This window comes from Macaca nemestrina, chromosome 2 (assembly GCF_043159975.1).
Source record: "Macaca nemestrina isolate mMacNem1 chromosome 2, mMacNem.hap1, whole genome shotgun sequence".
Classification (NCBI taxonomy): Eukaryota; Metazoa; Chordata; class Mammalia; order Primates; family Cercopithecidae; genus Macaca; species Macaca nemestrina.
The window spans coordinates 139042639-139064509 of record NC_092126.1 but is presented as its reverse complement, the minus strand read 5'-3'; the positions used below and the strand labels follow the sequence as shown (position 1 = coordinate 139064509).

General features: G+C 33.3%; 1 protein-coding gene across 5 annotated transcripts in view; it reads right to left on the bottom strand.

Moving 5' to 3' along the window:
- The window catches only part of LOC105479605 (cell adhesion molecule L1 like), a 213364-nt gene that overhangs the window by 74798 nt on the left and 116695 nt on the right, over window positions 1-21871 (bottom strand). For all 5 annotated transcript variants that reach the window (XM_011737622.2, XM_011737625.2, XM_011737628.3 and 2 more), the window contains exons 3-5: window positions 13572-13757; window positions 7428-7533; window positions 5092-5279 (exon numbers count right to left, since the gene is read on the bottom strand). In XM_011737622.2, the coding sequence (XP_011735924.2) occupies window positions 5092-5279; window positions 7428-7533; window positions 13572-13662 (385 nt within the window). In that variant the 5' untranslated portion in view covers window positions 13663-13757. The remainder of the gene's footprint in view (window positions 1-5091; window positions 5280-7427; window positions 7534-13571; window positions 13758-21871) is intronic.

Sequence of the window (21871 nt, the reverse complement as noted above, 5' to 3'; positions counted from 1 at the left end):
CTAATTTATTTTGCTCTTTTCTGCAGCAGCAGCAAAGAAAAAAAAAAAGAGCAATTATCCAACAACGTAGCTCAGATCCAACTCCCATCTCTTAATACAATACTCATATTCTGGTCAGAATTATCCTTATATTGTTCATATCTTCACTTGGTCTGCCTAGATAATGACAGAAAAAAATTGAAATTCTTTAATTGCAGAATCTTAAACCAAATCCTGCCATTCTTTTCTTTGCAATAGATCTAGCTGCTTCCTTTTCTTTTGTGTCTCCATAGCAACCACTAGAATTTAGGTTAGGAATCACCCTCATGACTTGCCTCCTACAACAGATGTTTAATCTGTCTCTTTCTCTGGTCTTAACTTATTTCAGTTAACTATATAAATGTAATATGTAGTTTCACTATTATCAACCACAATTTTCATGACAATACTTTCTAATCCAGGATTCATGGACATTTTCTATTTATTGTCAATTCAAATCCAAACTCCTGAGGACAATTTCCAGGTTGATATGTCACTGCTCTGATGCTAAAATATCTCAGTAACTCAGAAATGTCCACTTGAGACAAATCAGGATGCTTCACGCTTACTCATTTTAAGAATGTAAAATGATTGTTTACAGAATAAATGTAAAAAACACAAAGAAAGAAATACAATGGAAATCCATTCACTGACTACCCATTTTACAAAATAGGAATATCATCATCACCTTTTTGTCTGGTGCTGGTCTGAACCCCCACTTCCATTTTCCGATTTTCACTTCCATTGCAGGCAACTACTGTCAGGAATATTGTTTTTACCATTCTCTTATTTTTCATTATAATTTTACCATAAAATTATATCAGTCAAAATTGTAGTCAGTTTTACGTATTTCTTTCTTTCTTTTTTTTTTTTTTTTTTTGAGATGGAGTCTCGCTCAGTCGCCCAGGCTAGAGTGCAGTGGCGCCATCTTGGCTCACTGCAAGCTCCGCCTCCTGGGTTCACACCATTCTCCTGCCTCAGTCTCCCGATTAGCTGGGACTACAGGTGCCCGCCACCACGCCCGGCTAATTTTTTGTATTTTTTAGTAGAGACGGGGTTTCACTGTGTTAGCCAGGATGGTCTCGATCTGCTGACCTCGTGATCCGCCAGCCTCGTTTACGTATTTCACTTTCTCCAAGATTTACTTTTATTGCTCGACATATTCTTGACGTTTTTTTCACTATTGTGTAGTATTTTTGATATGAATAGAGCACAATGCATTGATCCATTCTACTTTGAGTGGCCTGTTGTATTTTTTTCCAGCATATTTTTAAATCCAAACAATGTGACAACAAATCTTCCTGGTATATATGGACAAGAGGCACATGCACATGAGCGAGGGAATGGAGTTATTGGGTCATAAGTAAGAGCATCTTCAACTAAGGAAGGGATTACAAAACGTTTTCCAAAGATCAAGCAGTAAACTGGACTGTCATCGGTAGTGGATAAGTATTCTCTTGGCTGTATATTGCAACCTAAAATTTTTATTCTCAGATTTTCTGATATTTCCTAATTGGGTAGAATCAAGTGCTTTTATCACTAGGGTTACAATAGGTCTATTTCTGGTAACTAATGATGTTGAACACATTTTCACATTTTTATTGGCCTTCCAGTCTGAGGTTCAAGTTTATATATGCTGCCACTTCGTCATTTTTATTTTTTCTAAAGATTTGTAAAATTATTTATGAATACATACTATGTTTAGTTATATGCATTGTCAATATTTTTTTGAGTTGTGGCTTATTTTTGTATTTACTTTCTTCCTAGAATCTTTCGATAAAAGAAGGATCTAAAATAAAACGTAGGAGAACATATTCTTAATGATTTCCTTCATGAGGCTTTAATATGACTAAAGAAATCACCCCACGCTGGGCATGGTGGCTCATGCCTGTAAATCTCAGCACTTTGGGACACTGAGACAGGAAGATTGCTTGAGGCTAGGAGTTCAAGACCACCCTGGGCAACATAGTGAGACCCCATCTCTACAAAAAAATATAAAAACAAAAATTGGCCAGGCACAGTAGCACTTTCCTGTAGTCCTAGTTACTCAGAAGACTGAGATGGGAGGATCACTTGAACCTAGGAGTTCAAGCCATGAAGCCATGACTGCATCACCGCACTCCAGCCTGACCTGGAGAGAGTGAGTTCCTGTCAAAAACAAACAAGCCAGAAAGAAAAGAAGAAAGAAAAAAAAATCTTTCTCTGTATTTATGACCCTGATGATAAATATATTGTTTGAATTGTCTAACTTTCTAAAACGTTTTTTCCTTTCATTGTTCAGGCTTTTATCCACTCTGAATGATTTTTTATATGATACGAGGTACAAGTCCATATAAATGTTTCTCTGTGTGAATTATCAATTGTTCCACAATGTTTAGTTCAAAGTAAAGAGAGCGGGAGAGAGGGGGGGGGGGGAGAGAGAGAGAGAGAGAGAGAGAGAGAGAGAGAAATCCATGCTAACATGCTAACTCCCTCAACTGATTTTACATATGTGAGGGTTTGTTTCTGGGTTTACTATGCTATTCTGATTTGTCTAACCCTGCACAAAGCCATAATTGCTTAATTTCTAAAGTGTTATGCTGAATCTTGATTTCTGAAAAGAAGAAGTCCTTATGACTTGTTATTCTTTAAGAATTTCTACCAAATTTTGCCCTTTGCTCCTCAAATATATTTTTGAATCAGCTGGTCACATTCCACAAACAGAGAAATAAAAACCAAACTATAGGCGTTCTGATTTCAATTCTTCTATATATCAACACATCAAGAATAAGCATTTTAACTGTATTGGTTCTTCCAATAAATAGAAATAGCTTACTTATTTTGTATTTATCTAGATCTTTTTAATGTTTTTTAATAAATATGGATACTTTCACTACAAAAATTACATACCACTTTATTGAATTTATTTTCTGCTTTTATACTATTTTCTCCCTTCACTGTAGTTTATTCTGTTGCCTTAAATTAACTAATTCATTTTTATCCTAAAATTATGTTACCTAATAAGCTAAGATCATTAATTTTCATACTTTATATTTTTCTAATATGTATTTAAAATGATAAAGATCCCTCTAAATAATGCTTTCACTGCATCAAACATGTTTTCTTATGTAGCATTTTTACTGTCATCACTTCAAAATATATTCTATTTTCCTTACCATTTGGTACTTGACCTGCGACTCACTTAGGAATATATTTATTAGTTTTCAAAGATAGAAGTTTTTTAAGTTTTCTATTTATTATTGATTTCTAAGTTAATTGCATTTTGATGTTTTCCTCATAGACCAAATACATCATCAAATATAACCTTTTACCTTGTGTGTATGAAAAAACTCATTTTGCTGTTTTAGTTACAATATCCTATATGCTTTCATTAGATGGAGCTTGTGATTGTACTTTTAAATCTTCTATGTGCTTACTGATGTTTTTCTCTGCTTGAGTTAGCAAATAATGAAGAAGATATGTTAAAATCTCATTATTATGAATTTATCTATTTCTGTTTGTAGTTCTATTTTTGCTTCATGCATTTTAATATTACATATGTCTAGTAAATTAATTTCCATGAAGGCTTTTACAAATAAAATCTGTTATGACTGATAATAATATGGTCATACCTACCTTCATTTGGAAAGCATTTATCTGGGATATCTTTTCCATCTTTTCATTTCAACAATTCTGTATCCTTATGGTTTAGATAGATGTGTTGTAAAAAGTTTATAGCTTTTTTTTAACTCAAAGCATTTATTCTATTTACTTTTATCTTTGATTTGTGATATATTTGAATTTATTTCTATCTTTTTCTTTCCGCTTTCTCACATTATTTTCTCTCCTTTATTTTTTTCCCCCGCCCCCATCAACCACATAATGTGATAATACTTTTTTCCTATAATTTTAGGATAAATACTCTATAAGTTTTACAATGCACACCTTATTTCTGAGTCTAAATTTGGCCTATATTCCTTCCTCTAGAATTATATAAGGACTTTAGGATAATTTTAATACAATGCCCTCCCTGAATTTTTGGGTTAAAGATTCTTCATCATTTGTTTTTCTGAAGTTTGTGGGCATTCTGAACCCCCAGAAACAAATGTTCATATTTTGCAAGTCCTAGAACTTTCTTTGAAATACTTTCATGTCTAGGACTCTAAAAGAAGAACTTCCTAATAGAATCTGGCTGACAGTTTTATACTTAACAATTTACCCTATAAAAGCTTTGGCTAAAATTGGGTAATGGTGGATATCTTAAGAACAGTGAGAAAACATGATCAAATATAAAAGGTGGTCATGGATATCCCATGAACATAGGGCAAAGAAGCTACCAATAAAGTACACTACCTCAGGGAACAATTACTGATAAATACACCACTAATAGCAAAGTGTCTTGCAGTTTTACATAATTTTTATTTATGGTTAACATTAGCAATAGTTGGTTCTCCTCTCCTAATGAGCATCATTATTGATGTTAGGTGGGACTATGCAACTTGCTTTGCCCCACCTAACAAAACATGAGTAAGGAGTTTGCCTGTGTAACTTCTTGTCAGAAGCGTTGAAGAGCCTGTATACAATTTTTCATGTTCCTGACCCAGACTCTTTGACCAAAATGGCATGTTTCACAAGAGGCAACCACAGAATGATGATGTCTTCATTAGCTGAGCTCAGCCAGAAGGCTGCAGGAAAAACAGTTGCCCTGAAGAGTTGCCAGGCCCACGGCAAATTGCTTTATCAAGGAATAACTTCGTGTTTACATAGAGGTTTTGGGATTATCTATTACTGCATTGAATTTAGCAAAGTTTAGCTAATAATATGTTTAAATCTCATCATATAAGGCAAAGCAGATATTGTATTTTTCCATGTTAGATATAAGATTACTGAAACAGAGTCAAATTATGTTGTTTTCTAAGGTCATTCAATTTTAAGTGTCAAAACCTGGAGGAAATTTTTCCTTATAAATAAAACACAAGACATATATAAGTTGATTTAATTAATAATTGCTTTATTTCATTGGAACCCAATATAACTCCTATTTAACACTTCACTAGAACATTTGTAAAATGAAATTCCCATTATAGCACTTACTTGGAACTATAAATTCTATTTCTTCTGACATAGCGATTCCCAGTTTATTTGAAGCAAAGCAGCGGTATTTCCCTTGAAAGTGAGATATGTGCCCCTCATTTGGGATCCTGAATGTTCCTGAATTATTAGATGTAATTATCCGATGGTCAGTGAAATGAAAAGGGTTGCCATCCTTAGTCCACGTAAATCTAAAAAATAAAACTAAACTTAATAATCCTGAAAAATAATAACATATTTTTAGAGTACTTATTAACAACTGCATAAAAATGACAAAACCAAGACAGTTTATGATAAAAAGTATGTACTTAATGGAATATAACAGGATATAAATAAGGGTCTCAGAAGAATCTGAGAAATATTACTGTCCATAAAAAAGCTTGACAAATGAGAAGATTAAAATCGAAATTAGCTTTTGCTTTTTTAAACTAAAATTATTTGCTTATTTTTTCATTAGAAAGGTAACATAAGATTATTATTAATATTCTGGAGATTACAAGAAACATATATAATTTCTGTTCATGTATGTGTGTGTGTAAAGAACTCGCTCAAAATCCCAAAATACACAAGCTATTATTATTTTTGATAATATTTATTTGATAAATTTTAAATAATATTTATCATTTGATAATATGATATTTATTACATTTGATAATATTTCCTATTAGTATTTTTAGAATTTTTTCACATATTCTAACCACACTGAATATACAATTTGGCCAACTGGATTTTTCCATTATTATAATGATACTAAAGACAATTTTTATAGCTACGTTATCTTCTGTCATATGGTTACTATTTTAATTACTTTTAACCATTTCAATGTCTTTCCTTTTATGAACAATATTGTAAGAAAAAACTCTATATATTTATTCTTTGGTACTTGTCCAAATATTTCAATATGCCACTTCCTTAGAAATGAGATTAAGAAAGCAATAATTAAAAACTTTTTTATAGTATTTGATAAATGTTGCAAAATTATATTCTAGAAGAAAAATGTACACAGTTAAATTCCCACCCCAGTATGCTAGAGTGACAGTTCTATGAACGACGACATTAAAAGTCTCTTTAAATCTTTATCAGTCTGATAGACAAATAATGACTTCTCAATTAGATTGTACTCAGCATTGTATATTGGAATTACCCATGTAAATTTGGGTATATTTCAGGAAACCATATTCTTACACTAATCTATGTGATTAGTCTTCCAACAGGAATAACACACCTTCACGGACATGTATTCTCATTAAGAGTAGGCCTACCCAGCTACCCTCCTGACTTATCTTACATCTCTCTGTGTGTTTTACATTTCACTGTTGACAAGTGTATGGTATTACTTTTTGACATAATAATTCAGCTAATTAATATTAATATATCATGATATTGATCAATATATTCATGCTGATTAATAAACTACCCTTCATTCCATTGTGATTCTATTTATACTTACATATATTGATTGAATATATTCCATTTAAACATAGAAATAATTATAATTTAGCATGTTAATGGGTCACTAATGATTATTAAATATCAAATTATCAGGCAATAATAATAGTCATGATACAATTGAAAATCATCAGTTTTCATCAAATATGTATATTCTTAATGAATATGAGATAATCATGCAGATTAATAAAAGTATGTAGCTTTGCTTTCCATTTTAGAATCACGTAGAATTTTAATATTGGGAATTCTCCCTTCTCACTTCAATACGTGTACATTTTCTTCTCCCTCCCCAAAAATAGGAGGTATTTCAAAAAAGTTCATCAGTGATTATGGTCACCTAGAATAACAATTATTTAATTATAAAATAAAATAATACTAGATAGTAGTATATCATGCAAATAGTACTCTGCCACTTGAGATGACAATATTTCTATGACAGCTTAAAAAAAAAATCAAGTAACAACCTATCCACAGAATAAGATGTTTAAATTTAAAGACATACAATTATGAATATGTGTGGAATGATGTTTACAAACTTTGACTTAATAAATGCTACATTTTACTAAGTAGAATAAAGGATCTTCTAGTTTTTAGCTACCTTATTTATTTGTAGACTAAGGGACTGTTGAGTATTTCTGCTGTACCAAAGACTACTCTAAGTATTTTAATAACAGCCCTTAGTTTATGGTCAAAATAAATTCAACTGGCAGAAGAACATATGTAAAATAACCAAATTTTATTTCTGTTTGCATGGATATTATTTTTTTGTAAACCCTTAGCTTTAATCATGTGCAGATTCATAGTCCAACAAGTTTATGATGGTAAGAGTATAGAACAGCATAAAGAACAGTGCACATTTGAAGAATCACTTAGTTTGAAAGAATACTCACGTTGGTTCTGGATTTCCTTTAGCTTCACATTCAATTTGAAAATACTCATCGAAGGGAAAGGCAACTTGGACTTTTGACTGTTTTATGATTGTTGGAACCTGTTGAACTAAATATTAAAATATGTACTTAAAAAATGCACTATTCAAACACTGGGCAAGGTTAACTTATAACGAAAACAATTTAAACCTCTTTTATATACTGATAAGTGAAAGGATGGTACAAAAGTGAAAATCCGAATAAATCTCACTCTCTCTTTGCAACATGTACTTACTTCTAAGGAATACACTTCACTGCCGTCATTTCATGTTTCAGTATATGTTTATTTTATTTAAACCCAGAATAATGTAACAATTTTTAAAGCAGAAGAAAAGTTGCTATGTCATCACAACTTAAAATATATATTATTAAAATTATTGGCATTCAATCTATGTTAGCATGCATATGGATTTTTACTTGGTTCAGTCACTTTGAAAGTTCTGTTTGTAGTCTTCCGTTATAAACACATTAGAATTAATGTACTGCTTTTACATTATTTCTTCCCATTGATATGCTATATTTTTTAATAATTCTATTACTGGTTATTAGATTATTATCCATTTTTTTCTTTCCTGGTAAAGTATTTCAATAGGCATTTTGAGTAAATAGATTTTTCCTTTATTGAATTACTGATTTATGATAAATTTCCAGGCATGGACACAAATGGTAATTTCTCTGGGTAAATTGTAAATATCATTTCACCACAGACTATATACACAAATAACAAAAATACAGTGGTTCTCTATATTTTTCCCACCAGTGAATGCTAGCATTTCAAAATAATAAAATAGTTTAGCATTTATTACAAAGAAAAATATAAACTCCCTATTCTCTTTATTTTAATTTTCTTTTTTTTTTTTTGGTTAATAAATATTCCTTCATGGGCTTGTTTAGTGCTTATTCCTCATTTATAAGTTTTTATTTTATAACTTTTTCTCACTTATCTATTGGGAGCTTGAGTTTTGCTCCATTTCCTTAGAAAATTTACTAATAACCTTTATTATAAAATAATAACTAATGCATAATAGCATTAATAGATTCTTTATATTCAAATATCCTCTCATCTTGTGACAAACTGTGTTAGTGTTTGATAAGTAATCTACCAAACAAACACAATTTTAAAAAGTAGGGAGTGGACCACACTTGGTGCCTCACACCTGTAATCCCAACACTTTGAGGGGCTGAGGTGGAAGGGTCGCTTAAGCCCAGGAGTTCAGGAACAACCTGGGTAACAGAGGGAGACTCTCTTCCCTACAAAAAAATGTAAAAATTAGCTGGATTAATGTCAGGCCCAGGAGGTTGAAGCTGTTGTGAGGTGTGATCAAGACACTGCACTTGAGCCTGGGTGACAGTGAGACTCTTTCATAAAAGTAAAAAAAAAAAGTAGGAAGTGGTTTTGCCTCTCACCTAGTACAGCAACGAGATTACATTTCTGAGAATTGCAACGATAAAATATATTTACTAATGCTGGAAATACAACTTGGATTAAGCTTTGAAATAAAACATAGAGCATGATGTGTGTAAAGATGTACTGCTAATGAGCACTCAATATTTTTCGAAAGGAGACATCCAGTTTGAGTACAGTTCTTAGAATCTCTGATAAAAGGACAGGGTTGATTCATAAGGAAATGCAAACTGTTCAGCAGCAGTGACCTGACTTTGGCAAATAAAGTATGAGAAAAGCAATTTGGAGACAGGCACAGAGCCTAACTCAAATAAGTACTATTCCACAGTAGAGTTGCAAATGAGACCCCACAACCTGTGACATTGGACCAGGCCCTGAACCACTCTCTGTTTTCTCATTTGTAATATTAAGGATATAGCCTAGATAAATTGCTCTCAAATGTATTGGTCTCAGGACCCTTTTGCAGTCTTACAAATTACAAGACATCCGTTCACGTGGGGTATAGTTAACAATATTTACTATAATAGAAATAAAAACTGAAAAAGTCTTTCAAAATGTTTACTTATGAATTTATTTAAAATAATTCTGTGTTAAAATAAATCACATATTCTATGAAAACCTTTAAATGTTGTGAGAAGAATGGCATTATTTTACATTATTGCAAATCTCTGTAATTTCTTTTTTCTTAATTCTTTGAGTCAGGGTCTCGCTCCCTCATCCAGGCTGGAGTGCAGTGGTAGGATCATTGCTCACTGCAGCCTAGAAATCCCAAGCTCAAGTAATCCTCCCACCACAGCCTTTTGAGTAGCTAGAACTACAGGCGATCTCTGTAATTTCTTGAGAAGGCGGATGGATTCTTATATCTGCCTCTGCATTCCATCTGTTGCAATAGGGTTGATTTGCTCAAAGATATAAAGAAAATTCAGCCTTACACAGATAATGTAGTTAAAAGATGATGGGAAATGTTAGTCTTTTCTGATGATTGTAGATATTCTTTTTAGACAGAACACCAAAACTCAACAAGTGGTAGTTTTTTAAACGTTCATCGCAATGTGGAATCTAAACCCTATCAATCAACTTTTCATATTCTGTAACATTAAACCATTTTACTTTTTTAAATCTACGAATGATTTTGTAACATCATGCAGCTTTCATTTGGAAAAAATACCCTTCCACTGAGTTTTGTGTCTTCCAAATATTGATGCATTTAATTACAGAATATCCAAAAATGGAAGTTTATTAGAATTGCCACTGATCTAATCAGCAGTATCAAATGTTGGGAAGCTCTCAAGTTTACAGTGAACAATACATGTCCTCCACAATTCTAATGTTTTCTTGAACACTCACATTTTATCAGTGACTTACATATGGTCAGTTGTTTACCTTGAAGTGAATGGGCTCACTTGGTTCACTTTCAGGAAAATATCTGACCTCCCTCTATCTGAGCAACCGTAATTTGTCAGTCATAACTTTAAAGTGAAGATGATGTCCAGCTAGACTCAAGCAATCATTCAATCAAAAAATAGACACTTTGATACATAGCATAATTATTTTATACCTGTCTACTTCCCAGTTCACTAAAATGTTAGAAAGTATGTATTCCAAGGTAGTTAATTATAATCTTAAGCAAAACTGTTTTTGTTTTGCTTTGTTTTGAGAGTTTTTTTACTCTGAGTATATGGACATTAAGTATCGTCTGACTACCAGTAAAGTTTGATGCCAATGCCAGGCTGGAATGTAGTGGTATGATCATGGCTCACTGCAGCTTCAACCTCCTGGGCTCAAATGATCCTACTGCCTCAGCCTCCCAAGTAGCTAAGACTACACGTGTGAGCCACCACATACAGCTATTTATATACATATACACATATATATACATAAATATATAATATATAAATATATAATAAATATATATATACAAATATATAAAAAATATATATATATATATATTTAGAGATGAGGTCTCATTACATTTACCAGGCCAGTCTTGAACTCCTAATCTGAAGCCTCCCAAAGCCCTGTAATTACAGGCATGAGCCACCATGCCCAGCCACCATTACTTTTGTATCATCAGACCAAAGGACAATACAATGAAAATGAAAAAATGGCATCTTAGGTTTATTACAAAAACAGGTTGATCTCATAGACCATCTGGATGTATCTCTGGGGCCCCAATAATTCTGCAAACCACATTTTGAGCATTGACAGCCAGAATAGAATAAAAACTAAATGCCTTTCCAAATTCTAAATTTTTTTCTATTAATTCTATTTTTTTTTCAATTTTCACTCTTGCCTAATAAATCTGGTAAGTGAGTTTTACCAGCTTATGGATATTAGTTCAAGTTCAGTGTTTATCTACTGGATATTCATAAACCAACATGCAAAATATCTGTATTTTCATTCACATTTACTTTGTTTCTGATGACTACTATTTCTGTGTAGAGCAAGACTTGAGCTTATTGCAAATTCATATTATTTAAATTTTATTGCACTTATAAATGGTGGGGGATGATACACAATGGCCACAGTCCCTTAGATATCAGCTAATGACTTGTGAACAACATGTTTATTAGAACATTATTCTTTCCTAAATTTGCTAAGGTTGTAAAGGCTCGGCAATACCTAATTATTTGGGGATTGGAGCTAATAACCTTTGGGTGTTCATAAGAATATATATTCTACATTATAAATCCTTTCCTCTATAATTAATCCAGTTATAGAGATGCCAGACTCCTTGACATTCAAATTGGATACCTGCCTTAGTTGCATTTACTTGTGAGTGCTCTAGAGTCCTGAAATAAATGAATAATATTCAGATGTTCTGAAAACATGTCATTAATATTTTATAACAATTGTTGTCTAAGGACATTATGGCATGAAAATGCATAAGTAACTGAGACAACCAGAATAAAAATGTGGGCCAGGAATTAATACAAAATTTCATATCCTTCACCACCGACAAAGTAAGAAATGATGAAGAATAAATTTGTATGCCAGAGATTATGGTCAGGAATCTGAATCAGGAATCTCAGTGGCATCTTTGTTGCTATTGGGAAGACAATGTGAAATTACTAATCTTTTTCCACAGGATTACCAAGAAGCTTGCTCTTAACCTGCTACTGCTTACTCAAACCAAAAGAATTCACTAAAGATGAAGGTACTTTAGTCTCCCGACCAGCATTTCTACAAAAAGGCTGGTCAGTGATGAAATCTAATATATTGAGAAGGCTGAAAGATTTCAGCCAAATGTAAAGCAGACTTTAAGTCTATATATTTGTAGGTCAGATAAGTGGAATTTCTTAAGAAATGGAAATGTCAAAACAGAGCTTACTTATCTGTTAAAAATAATAGAGAAGGGGTTTCTACCTGGGGGGATGGAACTACAATTGCAGTCCTTTCAGAAGTATATAATATAAAATAGCTGTATCAAGTAATTTAAGGTGGCCTTTAGAATAGTTTTTAAATACATTATATTATGTATAGTCAGAGAGTTGTTTCCTTCTCTCTTCACATTCAGCCTGTCTGAGTACTTCAAAAGCAACGTTTTAGTTAAGTCTCAACACTTTTCTAACATTTATTAAATTTTATGAGCTCAAGGCTATTTCTCTAGAATTTAGAAGATTCACAAATATCACCTGCAATACTAAGATTCTAATAAACAACCCATACCTCTAATATAATAACTCTCCAAAATATATACAAAAGAGACAATAGAGATTATTGCTGAACTATATGGATAAAAATGTATTAATAACCTCTCATGGGCCTTTTAGATCCCATATGCCTGTAATATAAGAAAAACTTGCAACAGACTTGATATACTATTACATACGTTCTGTTTGCAGATTTTTTTAGCTTTTTTTTGTGTGTGTGTGACAAAGTCTCACTATATTGTCCAGGTTGGCCTCCAATGTCTATTCACTGGTGTGATCATTGCACACTATAGTCTCGAACTCCTGGGCTCAGGCAATCCTCCTGCCTCAGACTCCTAAATAGCTGGGATTACAGGCATGTATCACCATGTCCTGCTGATGCTGATGTATTTTTTTTTAACTATTAATTACCATGACTTGTTCAAACTGATTTATAATGGTTAAAAATCTGCATCCATTTTACCAACATGTGTTAGAATATATATTTATATATTTCCATCAAACTACTGTCTAAGCTCTTAATATGAATGCACACTATATAATGCTGTAGGTTTTGAGAGTTGATATCATCTTATACTTTTACTTGTAAAACGGCTTATTATTTTGCTAATTCATTGTTTTCATTCTTAAATATAATCATTTTGAAAAAGAATACAAAGTTTATCCAATTCCTTTTTGACGTAATTGGTTGAATGCCAGTAATTTCTGGATCTTGATTAAGTAACCTAAGTATATAAAAGTGAAATTGTTGGTAATATTGCAGATAATCCTAGACATATGGAAAAATACTAACTTATCTATAGGTTATTATTCTCGTTATGTTCTAAGTTTGCATAAGGAACTAAAAGCCTGGGTGGCAAAATAATTACAGCAGTCGTATATCAGCCACCCACAAAATGAAAAAGATAAATATGAATTCTCTTGACAGATTGCTAAAGAATATATAGAAATATGGAGAAAAGTCACATCCTCAATCCATAAGTATTCTACTTAAAAATCAAAATGCAAATATGAAATTCCATTAATAGGCACTGAATGCTGTAACTTTACCTGAGGGTGGTATTTCAATTGCTGTTGAGAATTTTAACAGGAAGAAAATTAGAGATATGATTAATCCTTTTCCATTTAAACGTGGCTCCATTGCTCTTCAGGAAGGAGATAACCCAGAAAGAATGAAAATCTTAATGTCTCCTCTTAACTTTTGGTTTGAAGCTGAGACCTTAGTTAACCTGGAAACTAAAAAAACAAACAGAATAGCATGTTAGTTCATAAACTCTAAAATTTCAACATAACAAATTAAATACATTCGCTTTTTTTTTTGGTTTGGCAGTATATTTCCTCATTATGAAATTGTTCTCTCATAACTCTACATGAATGAAATTAGTTTTTCCTCTTTCTATATAAAATAAAGGACAGTGAATATACACTCTATTGTAAACCACAAACTATTCCAATAAATCACATTTGTAAGTCAGAGGAAGTTTTACTTGGAAGGTATCATATTACACACATGAGTGGTTTTTCTTTTCCATTCTCAACTTTTATTTTAGATTCAGGAGGTATCTTTGCAGATTTGTTACATAGGTAAATTGAGTGCCACTGAGTCTTGGTGTATACATGATTCCATCACTCAGGTAATGAGCATAGCACCTGATAGGTAGTGTTTCAATCCTTACTCCTTCTCACCCTCCCCCGTCTAGTAGTCTGCAGTGTCTATTATTTCCATCTTTATGTCCATGTGTATTCAGTGTTTAGCTTCCACTTCTAAATGAGAACATGCAGTATTTGGTTTTCTAGTCCTGTGTTACTTTGCTTAGAATAATGACCTCCAGGTGCATCCATGTTGCTGCAAGGACACAGTTTTGTTCTTTATATGGCTGTGTAGTGTATATGACTGACGAGTGTTAATGGCTAAGAGAATAACTTCATTTAGTCAATTTTATTTAACAGGTGGTTCTTCTTTACTCAGTTCTTTGTATTAGATATCTATTCCCATTTGAGTCATTCCTAAGCATCACAAACACACATCATTGATTTTTCCGGTGAAATAGCTTTTCATCTTCAAAGTTTTCACACTAATAGAAGATAGATAGTTCCAGCAAGATCGAGGAAAGAAAAAAATAAAGAACAAATGAATAACCAGCCTTTTAAACTGAAATTTACAAATGTGAGTTTGGTTCCAGCAGAAGACAAAGGCATAAGTTGCTTCTCATTTAAACAGAATATTTATTCATTCCAAAGTTTACAGAAAGAGAATAAGAATTAAGGTTTCAATTTTTTTTTTTACTTTCTGTTATGATTTCATTTTTTTCTGAAACATTGTGATAACAGATGTCTAAACATTGTTTGTACATTGTCTATCATGTATTATTGAAGGTAATAATACAACAATTTGCGCCAAAATGTGATAATTAGTCTTTCAGGTATGTAATTTTCTTTTGTTTTCTAAAAATCAATTACTCTATATGTTCACTTAGAACTGGTGAAAAAATTAACTAATACAGAGATACTAAAGCCATTAAACTTATATTAAATTCTAAGTATTTCGGCTTTATTATTTCACCTTAAATTGCATCTTAAGAGATTATGGACCTGCATCTTTTGAATCTATGTACAGATTGGTAAAATTTAAAGTAGTGACTAATCGTTGTTGTTTTATAGTTTTAGGAGTCTTATGGAACAGCAATATTGTTTATGTTTTACTTTGAGAACAAAATTATATTAATCATAAAAGAAAATACTACCCTCACCCTCCAAAACACTTGTGAATCTTTGCCCTGAATTAGAGTAATGGCATTACTCTACTCTGCCTGACCTCAGTTGACCTGTTTGTAAAATGGATATTGAGAAAAATGACTCTTGTATGCTTCAGAATATTTTCTAATAACAAATAACTTATGCTTGTAATTTAACTTCTACTGGTAAATTTAACACATATTTTCAAATGTGTCACTATGTTAATTGACGCTACTTTTCTGATGAAATGAGTTATCCTAATCAACGAAATAAAACATAGAAAATGCTTTCATTATAAAAAGCAAAATATTGCCTTAACTACAAAAAGTGAGCCCTACATATTTGTGCAAAGTTGGGAGACATCAAACCATGTAGCTATTACTAATACAAAAATGTTGAGGAAAATATCAACGCCCTGCCCTTTCAATTTTCCTTTTCCTGGTTTTTTTTTTTTTTTTTTTTTTTTTTTGCAAACAGTTTGATAATAGTCATCTAAAGTCATTGTTTATTATATATCAATCTTTACTTGCAATCTAGTTATTATTTAATATTTGGTTCCATTAATATTCAGTGCTGATGGCTTTAAGAGCATCTTATGTATGTGTTTTGTGAGTTACCCTTTATTTGTAAGGAGCAAGACTTTCCAAAGTATTATGCTACTAGGAGATCATATTTCCAGATTAATATTTTACATCATCTCACCTCTGAAATAGGGAACAAGAATAACCAGATAGCCAAATAAGTGAGAACACTCTCAGTTTCCATTAATCTCCTGATTTAGGGCAGTAAGTTCAATGGTCTCTAATTGTTGTAGTAAAGTAGCTTACAGATACTAATTATTCAGTAATGGTGATCCAGTTTTTTGAATTTTAATAGTTTTAAGTGCATGGTCTTAACCCAAGAAATTCTCTCCCATAATGACATCATCACTTTTCAGAATATGAATAATGACTAATTCTAAATATGATCTTACCTCCTGCAGGAATTAGCTTCAATTTACCTGAAATTTGTATGTTCACAGGCTCTAACATAAAAATTATTAGAAATTTAAATGTGACCCCCTTCAAGTAAGACTCCATTAGCTGATGATGAAAGCTCCAAAATAGCTTTCAGATTGAAAACGGAAAGTCAGTCTTAATTTCATTGTCAGAATTCACAAAGGGTACGTTGCTTAGGAATGCCATTTTGCAACATTGTAGCAATAAAATTATATTCCCATTTATCTTTCTTGAAACAATGGCATTTAATGCCTCATGCCAGGCCTCAAATATAATAGCAATTGTTGAAACTCAGGATGGAGCTGGCACTAAGACAAGAACTAATTTTTTTAAAGTTTTTACTTTCTATGAGTACATAGTATTTATAGGGTACATGAGATCTTTTGATACAGGCATACAATGTGGAATAATTACATCAGGGTAATTAGAGTATCCATCACCTGAAGCATTTATCATTTCTTTGTGTTACAAACATTCCAGTTATACTCTTACTAAAATATTTTTGAAGTTAAGTCACATGAAGCTGATGTCTGATAGCTTATATTAATGATATCAACTCAGATCCACAAAGGAATCTATTAATTTTTATGAATCTAGGCAAACTGGGTTAAATATTCCTACGATCTTAGCTCTTCCTTAGGAAAAATAAATCATCCCTGCCAAACACTTCAAAGGAAAAATTTAGCTTGGTGCAAAAGTTATTGTGGTTTTTGCCATCGAAAGCCACAATAACTTTTGCACCAGCCTAACAGCTCTCTCAACGTCACATCATACTGATATAGGAGTTAAGAAGAAATTACTTAGGCAGATAGTGAGGGTACCAGAGTCCCCTAGGTAAGGTTATCCTTTTCAATGAAAAGCTGTGGGGAAAAGAAAGAGATCAGCCTGTTACTGTGTCTGTATAGAAAGAAGTAGACATAAGAGACTCCATTTTGTTCTGTATTTGAGATGCTGTTAATCTGTGACCCTATCCCCAACCTTGTCCTTGCAAGAGACATGTGCTGTGGTGACTCAAGGTTTAATGGATTTTGGGCTGTGCAGGATGTGTCTTTGTTAAACAAGTGCCTGAAGGCAGCTTGCTGGTTAAAAGTCATCACCATTCTCTTAATTTCAACTACCCAGGGACACGTGCAGGGCCAAAGGCCACAGGGACCTCTGCCTAGGAAAGCTAGGTATTGTCCAAGGTTTCTCCCCATGTGATAGGCTGAAACAATGCTGCTAAAAGGTTTATGGAGATGTTTGCATATGCATCTCAAGGCACAGCATTTTCCTTTAAACTTATTCATGTCACAGAGATTTTTGTTCATATGTCTTACTGCTGATTTCCTCCCTACAATGATCCTATTGTCCAGCCACTCTCTTTAAGATGGTAAAGATAATTACCAATAAATACTAAGGGAACTGAGAGACCGGTGCCGGCGTGCCGGCGTGGGTCCTCTGTAAGCTGAGCGCCGGTCCACTGGGCCCACTTTTTCTTTCTCTATACTTTGTCTCTGTGTCTCATTTCTTTTCTCAAGTCTCTGGTTCCACCTAACGAGAAACGCCCACAGGTGTGGAGGGGCAGGCCACCCCTTCAAAAGCAACCCCCAAATCATTTTCTAACAAAGATCAGGCTCCAAAATAGAACTGCAGACATAGACCCTGGCAGTTTTGCTAATCATGCTCAAAAATGGCGGTTCCATCTTCTCTTCCCTTTGCCAGCCACATGTACAGTAAGGAGCAGACAAGATGGCACCGGTCAACTGGAAAGCCCAGTCACCTAATATGATTAGGGTACTTGGGGTAAGGTGGCCAGCCTTTTCTGCACACTATGTAAACGTCACACCTGATCGAACCCATCTGTGGGCCCTACATAAATCAGACACCACCTCCTCAAGCTTGCTTATAAAATATGGTGCATCCGCAGCAGGCCAGCCTTTTCCTCTGGGAAGTCCCTCTCTCTCACTAGAGAGAGAGCTGTTTTCCTTTCTCTTTCTTTCTCTTTCTTTTGCCTATTAAACCTCTGCCCCTAAACTCCTCATGTGTGTCCGTGTTCTACATTTTCTTGTCATGAGACAATGAACCCCAGGTATTTACCCCAGACAGTGCAGTCACTTCAATGCAATCAAACCTTCCTGACTCCCTCGGGTTCTCCAGTACCACTAGTGGGATAAGAATTAAGAATACACTGATTTCAAAACATTAGTTTAACATGGACAAGCGTGCATACCTCCTAGGGCAAGTTTCAACACAACAAAAAGGAAATAAAGTTCTTTGCCTCTTCAAAACAAAACCTCTAACATATACATCATGAGTATTATAAAGTGACTACATAGATCCCTCTGATGTTTTTAAAAGTGCTCCATGGTGGCAAATCTAGAAAAAACTTGCTCCCTTAATTTAAATTCATATTCTTCCTTGAGACATGGAAAAGAGAGATGGCTAAGTCCTTGTCCATTCTACTTGGCCTCCCAAGTAAGTGCCAAGCTACTGTGGCCACCTGACGGGTCACATGACAAAGTGATGTCTAGTGATAAGACCATGGGAAAATTAGTATAACCTGGGTTCAAAGTCACCATTACTAGATGACTTTGGGCAGTTTACCCAATCTTCTCACTCATCTGTACAAACTGGGGTGATAGTTGCTGCTGTATAGCACACTTATGAGATTTAAGTGAGGTACTATATCATTAGCAGAGAAAAATAAATAAAATTTGCTAATGCTAGTGATAGTGATGATCATTGTGTTGATAATGGCAATGAGGATATATTCCTGCCTACTAATATTCTGATTCAAGGAGCATGGTTAACTTCTGTGGATTCTACTAGAGTTACAAAATCATAACAACTTACAAAATAAAGGTGTATTCTCTAAAGTATATAGTGGTGAAATTACATTGATTGATACAAAATATTCTCTCCAAAAGTGCGAGAGCGCAGTAGATTGATTGCAAAAACTTCTTTGATTCTCTTCCCCTCTTTGTGGTCACACACTCTGTAATAAGACTTTATAGCTCCTCCCAAGAAGCTATTTCTTCTCTTCCTGAATCTGGCAGGCTTTTGACCCTAGAATCAGTTCTGGTCTAGGCCTCACAAGGCCTTGCACCTTTTTCCTCTTTCTGTCTCTCTGAAAACTCTGCTCAGCTATGTTAAAAAGAAGCCTGGGCTACCCCATTGGAAGATAAAAGACACTTTGCTTGCCGGGCGGGTGCGGTGGCTCGCGCCTGTAATCCCAGCACTTTGGGAGGCCAAGGCAGGCAGAACACGAGGTCAGGAGATCGAGATCACCCTGGACACTCATCCTGGCTAACAGATAGGCCGCCACTAAATGTAAAATGGCAGCCATCCTAGATGAGACTGCCCTACATAAACTGCCAGCTGAACACAGATGCTAGAACCAGCTGGTTAGTATCAGTCAAGACTGGCTAAGTTCAGCAGACTTTCCCAAAGAAACATAGACTTAGGAACAATAATAAATGTTTCCTTTATTGAATCAGTGTTTTGGGATGGTTTAAAAGGTAGAAATAACTAATTTAGGTAGAAGAGCTAGAATAAACAAGTCGATGCAATAATGAATATTGTTGAAGCAGATATATATATAAAAAATATATATAATATATAATATATATATAATATATATTATATATAATATATATAATATATAATATATATAATATATAATATATACATAATATATAATATATATGGAGAGAAAGAGAAAGAATGGGGGAGGTTATGCTAATCTTTCTATTTGGGGGTACATTTTAACATTTTCCTAATATAAACATTTTTAATGTTTATTCAGTCTTTGGAAATCAGAAATCAGCTTAAAATATTTCAACAGCAGTAAGGAGATTCTTTAGGCAAAAGGTAGACAAAGTCTTGAGAGTGCCATACATCTAAAATAAAAATAAAAAACAAACAAGAAAAAAGACTTTCTTAAAGCTACCATACTGTATGCACCTCTTCTGTTGGAAGAAGATGAGAAAATGTGGGGTTTCTTTAAACATCAGTATGTATGTTCTGTATATTTAGTTTAAGCAACTAATGTAACTCAATGCTTTTTCTTTCTTGGTTTAAGAGTTTTGAAAGTTATAGCCCACCTAAAGAAAATGTAAGCCCATTTTATGGTACATAATCACTTAAGTCTTGGTAGCTGTTAGTATACACAATACCCCTTCATTTTTCTTTAATGCTTTGATCCTTAATTCACCAACTTTGCATTATGTTTCCACTGGAGACTGCTTAAATTCCATTAACAAGGCATAGAAAGGCAACAATGCATAAAAATGGTTAAGACTAAATTTTCAGTTTGGACAATTACAGATCATTCTACCGTTATAAATTGAACACTAAAACAAATTATATTAAAATTACTTTAAAGATCCAAGGCTATTGTTAATGTATTCTGAATAATAATCATTTCCTAATAATCACTTGTTTTTTCACCTAACAGTCATGGTGTCATGTTTACACAAAACCTTTGGCACTATGGTTCTCTAATGGCTTTAATGAATAGTAAATGCTTTGATTTTCCTTTTGCAAATAATATTATTCAAATTTATAAGCTGGAATTTAAAAAAGAAGTTTCTACTTTATCCTAGAGGGAAATAGAATCTGACAAGTGTGATAAATGGACAAAAAGCAGCTTATAAAGGCAACTGGCTTGACATAGCACATTTTATTTTAGTGATTTTTAAAAATCCTTGACATTTTTTCTCAATAATTATTCACAAACAGTTTTAGGTCAAATTTCCAAGAAGAAAATGTAACACGGCAAATTCAATGAACAAAAGGCTACTCTTATGATCACTATTTTAAAAACTTTTTCATTTCTATGGCAGCAACTACACAAAGCAGAAATGTCAGTGACAGTCCATCTGCCATTTTCAGTGACAACATGGAATGTATACAGCCAAAATAAAAGAAAAAAAAATGCATGCTGTGCTGACATTCCTCCTCACTGAGAAACAGCATTAAGTTGTTTCTGCTACTATGAGTTCCAGAGATTGAAATTAACTTCATGCATGCAAAATCATTAAACAACATTTTTCTACTCAGGATGTTTGAAATAGATCAACAACTTTTATTATAGCCAGCAGGAAGAGCTATTTTATGACACTGGCATCCAAATTATAGTTTTAAAAATAACTCAATGGATTTATATAATAGTCTGAGACAGTGCTATAACTCGGAAATGTTTAAATTTTCTTTTCTCTCCGTGATAAAATGGCTTAAGAATCACTGAGCTGCAGCAAGCAAGATGTCTTATATAAAGCCTTTTGACGTTTTCATGATGGAGTGGATGTCACCTTTACTTCCCTCTGACCTCAAGTGTCACTTTATGAAACTCCTTTTTATGTGATTATCAGGCTAGGTTAAACTATTCCCCTGGTTTGGAATTAGGTCTTATGGGGAGGAGGTCCAGCAAATTTCCATAAGCCTGAAGTGTGATCTGAATCACTCAACATCTTGAAGCTGAGAAGGATAAACACACTCACAAAAATTAAAAGGCTTTTGTTCAATCACCTGCCTGGCTAATACTATAAATCAATTTACAAGTGTCATAAACACAGTAATCCTGAAATAAGTGTTAATGGTTTTTTACTCTGAATACAAAGGAAACACTGTACACTA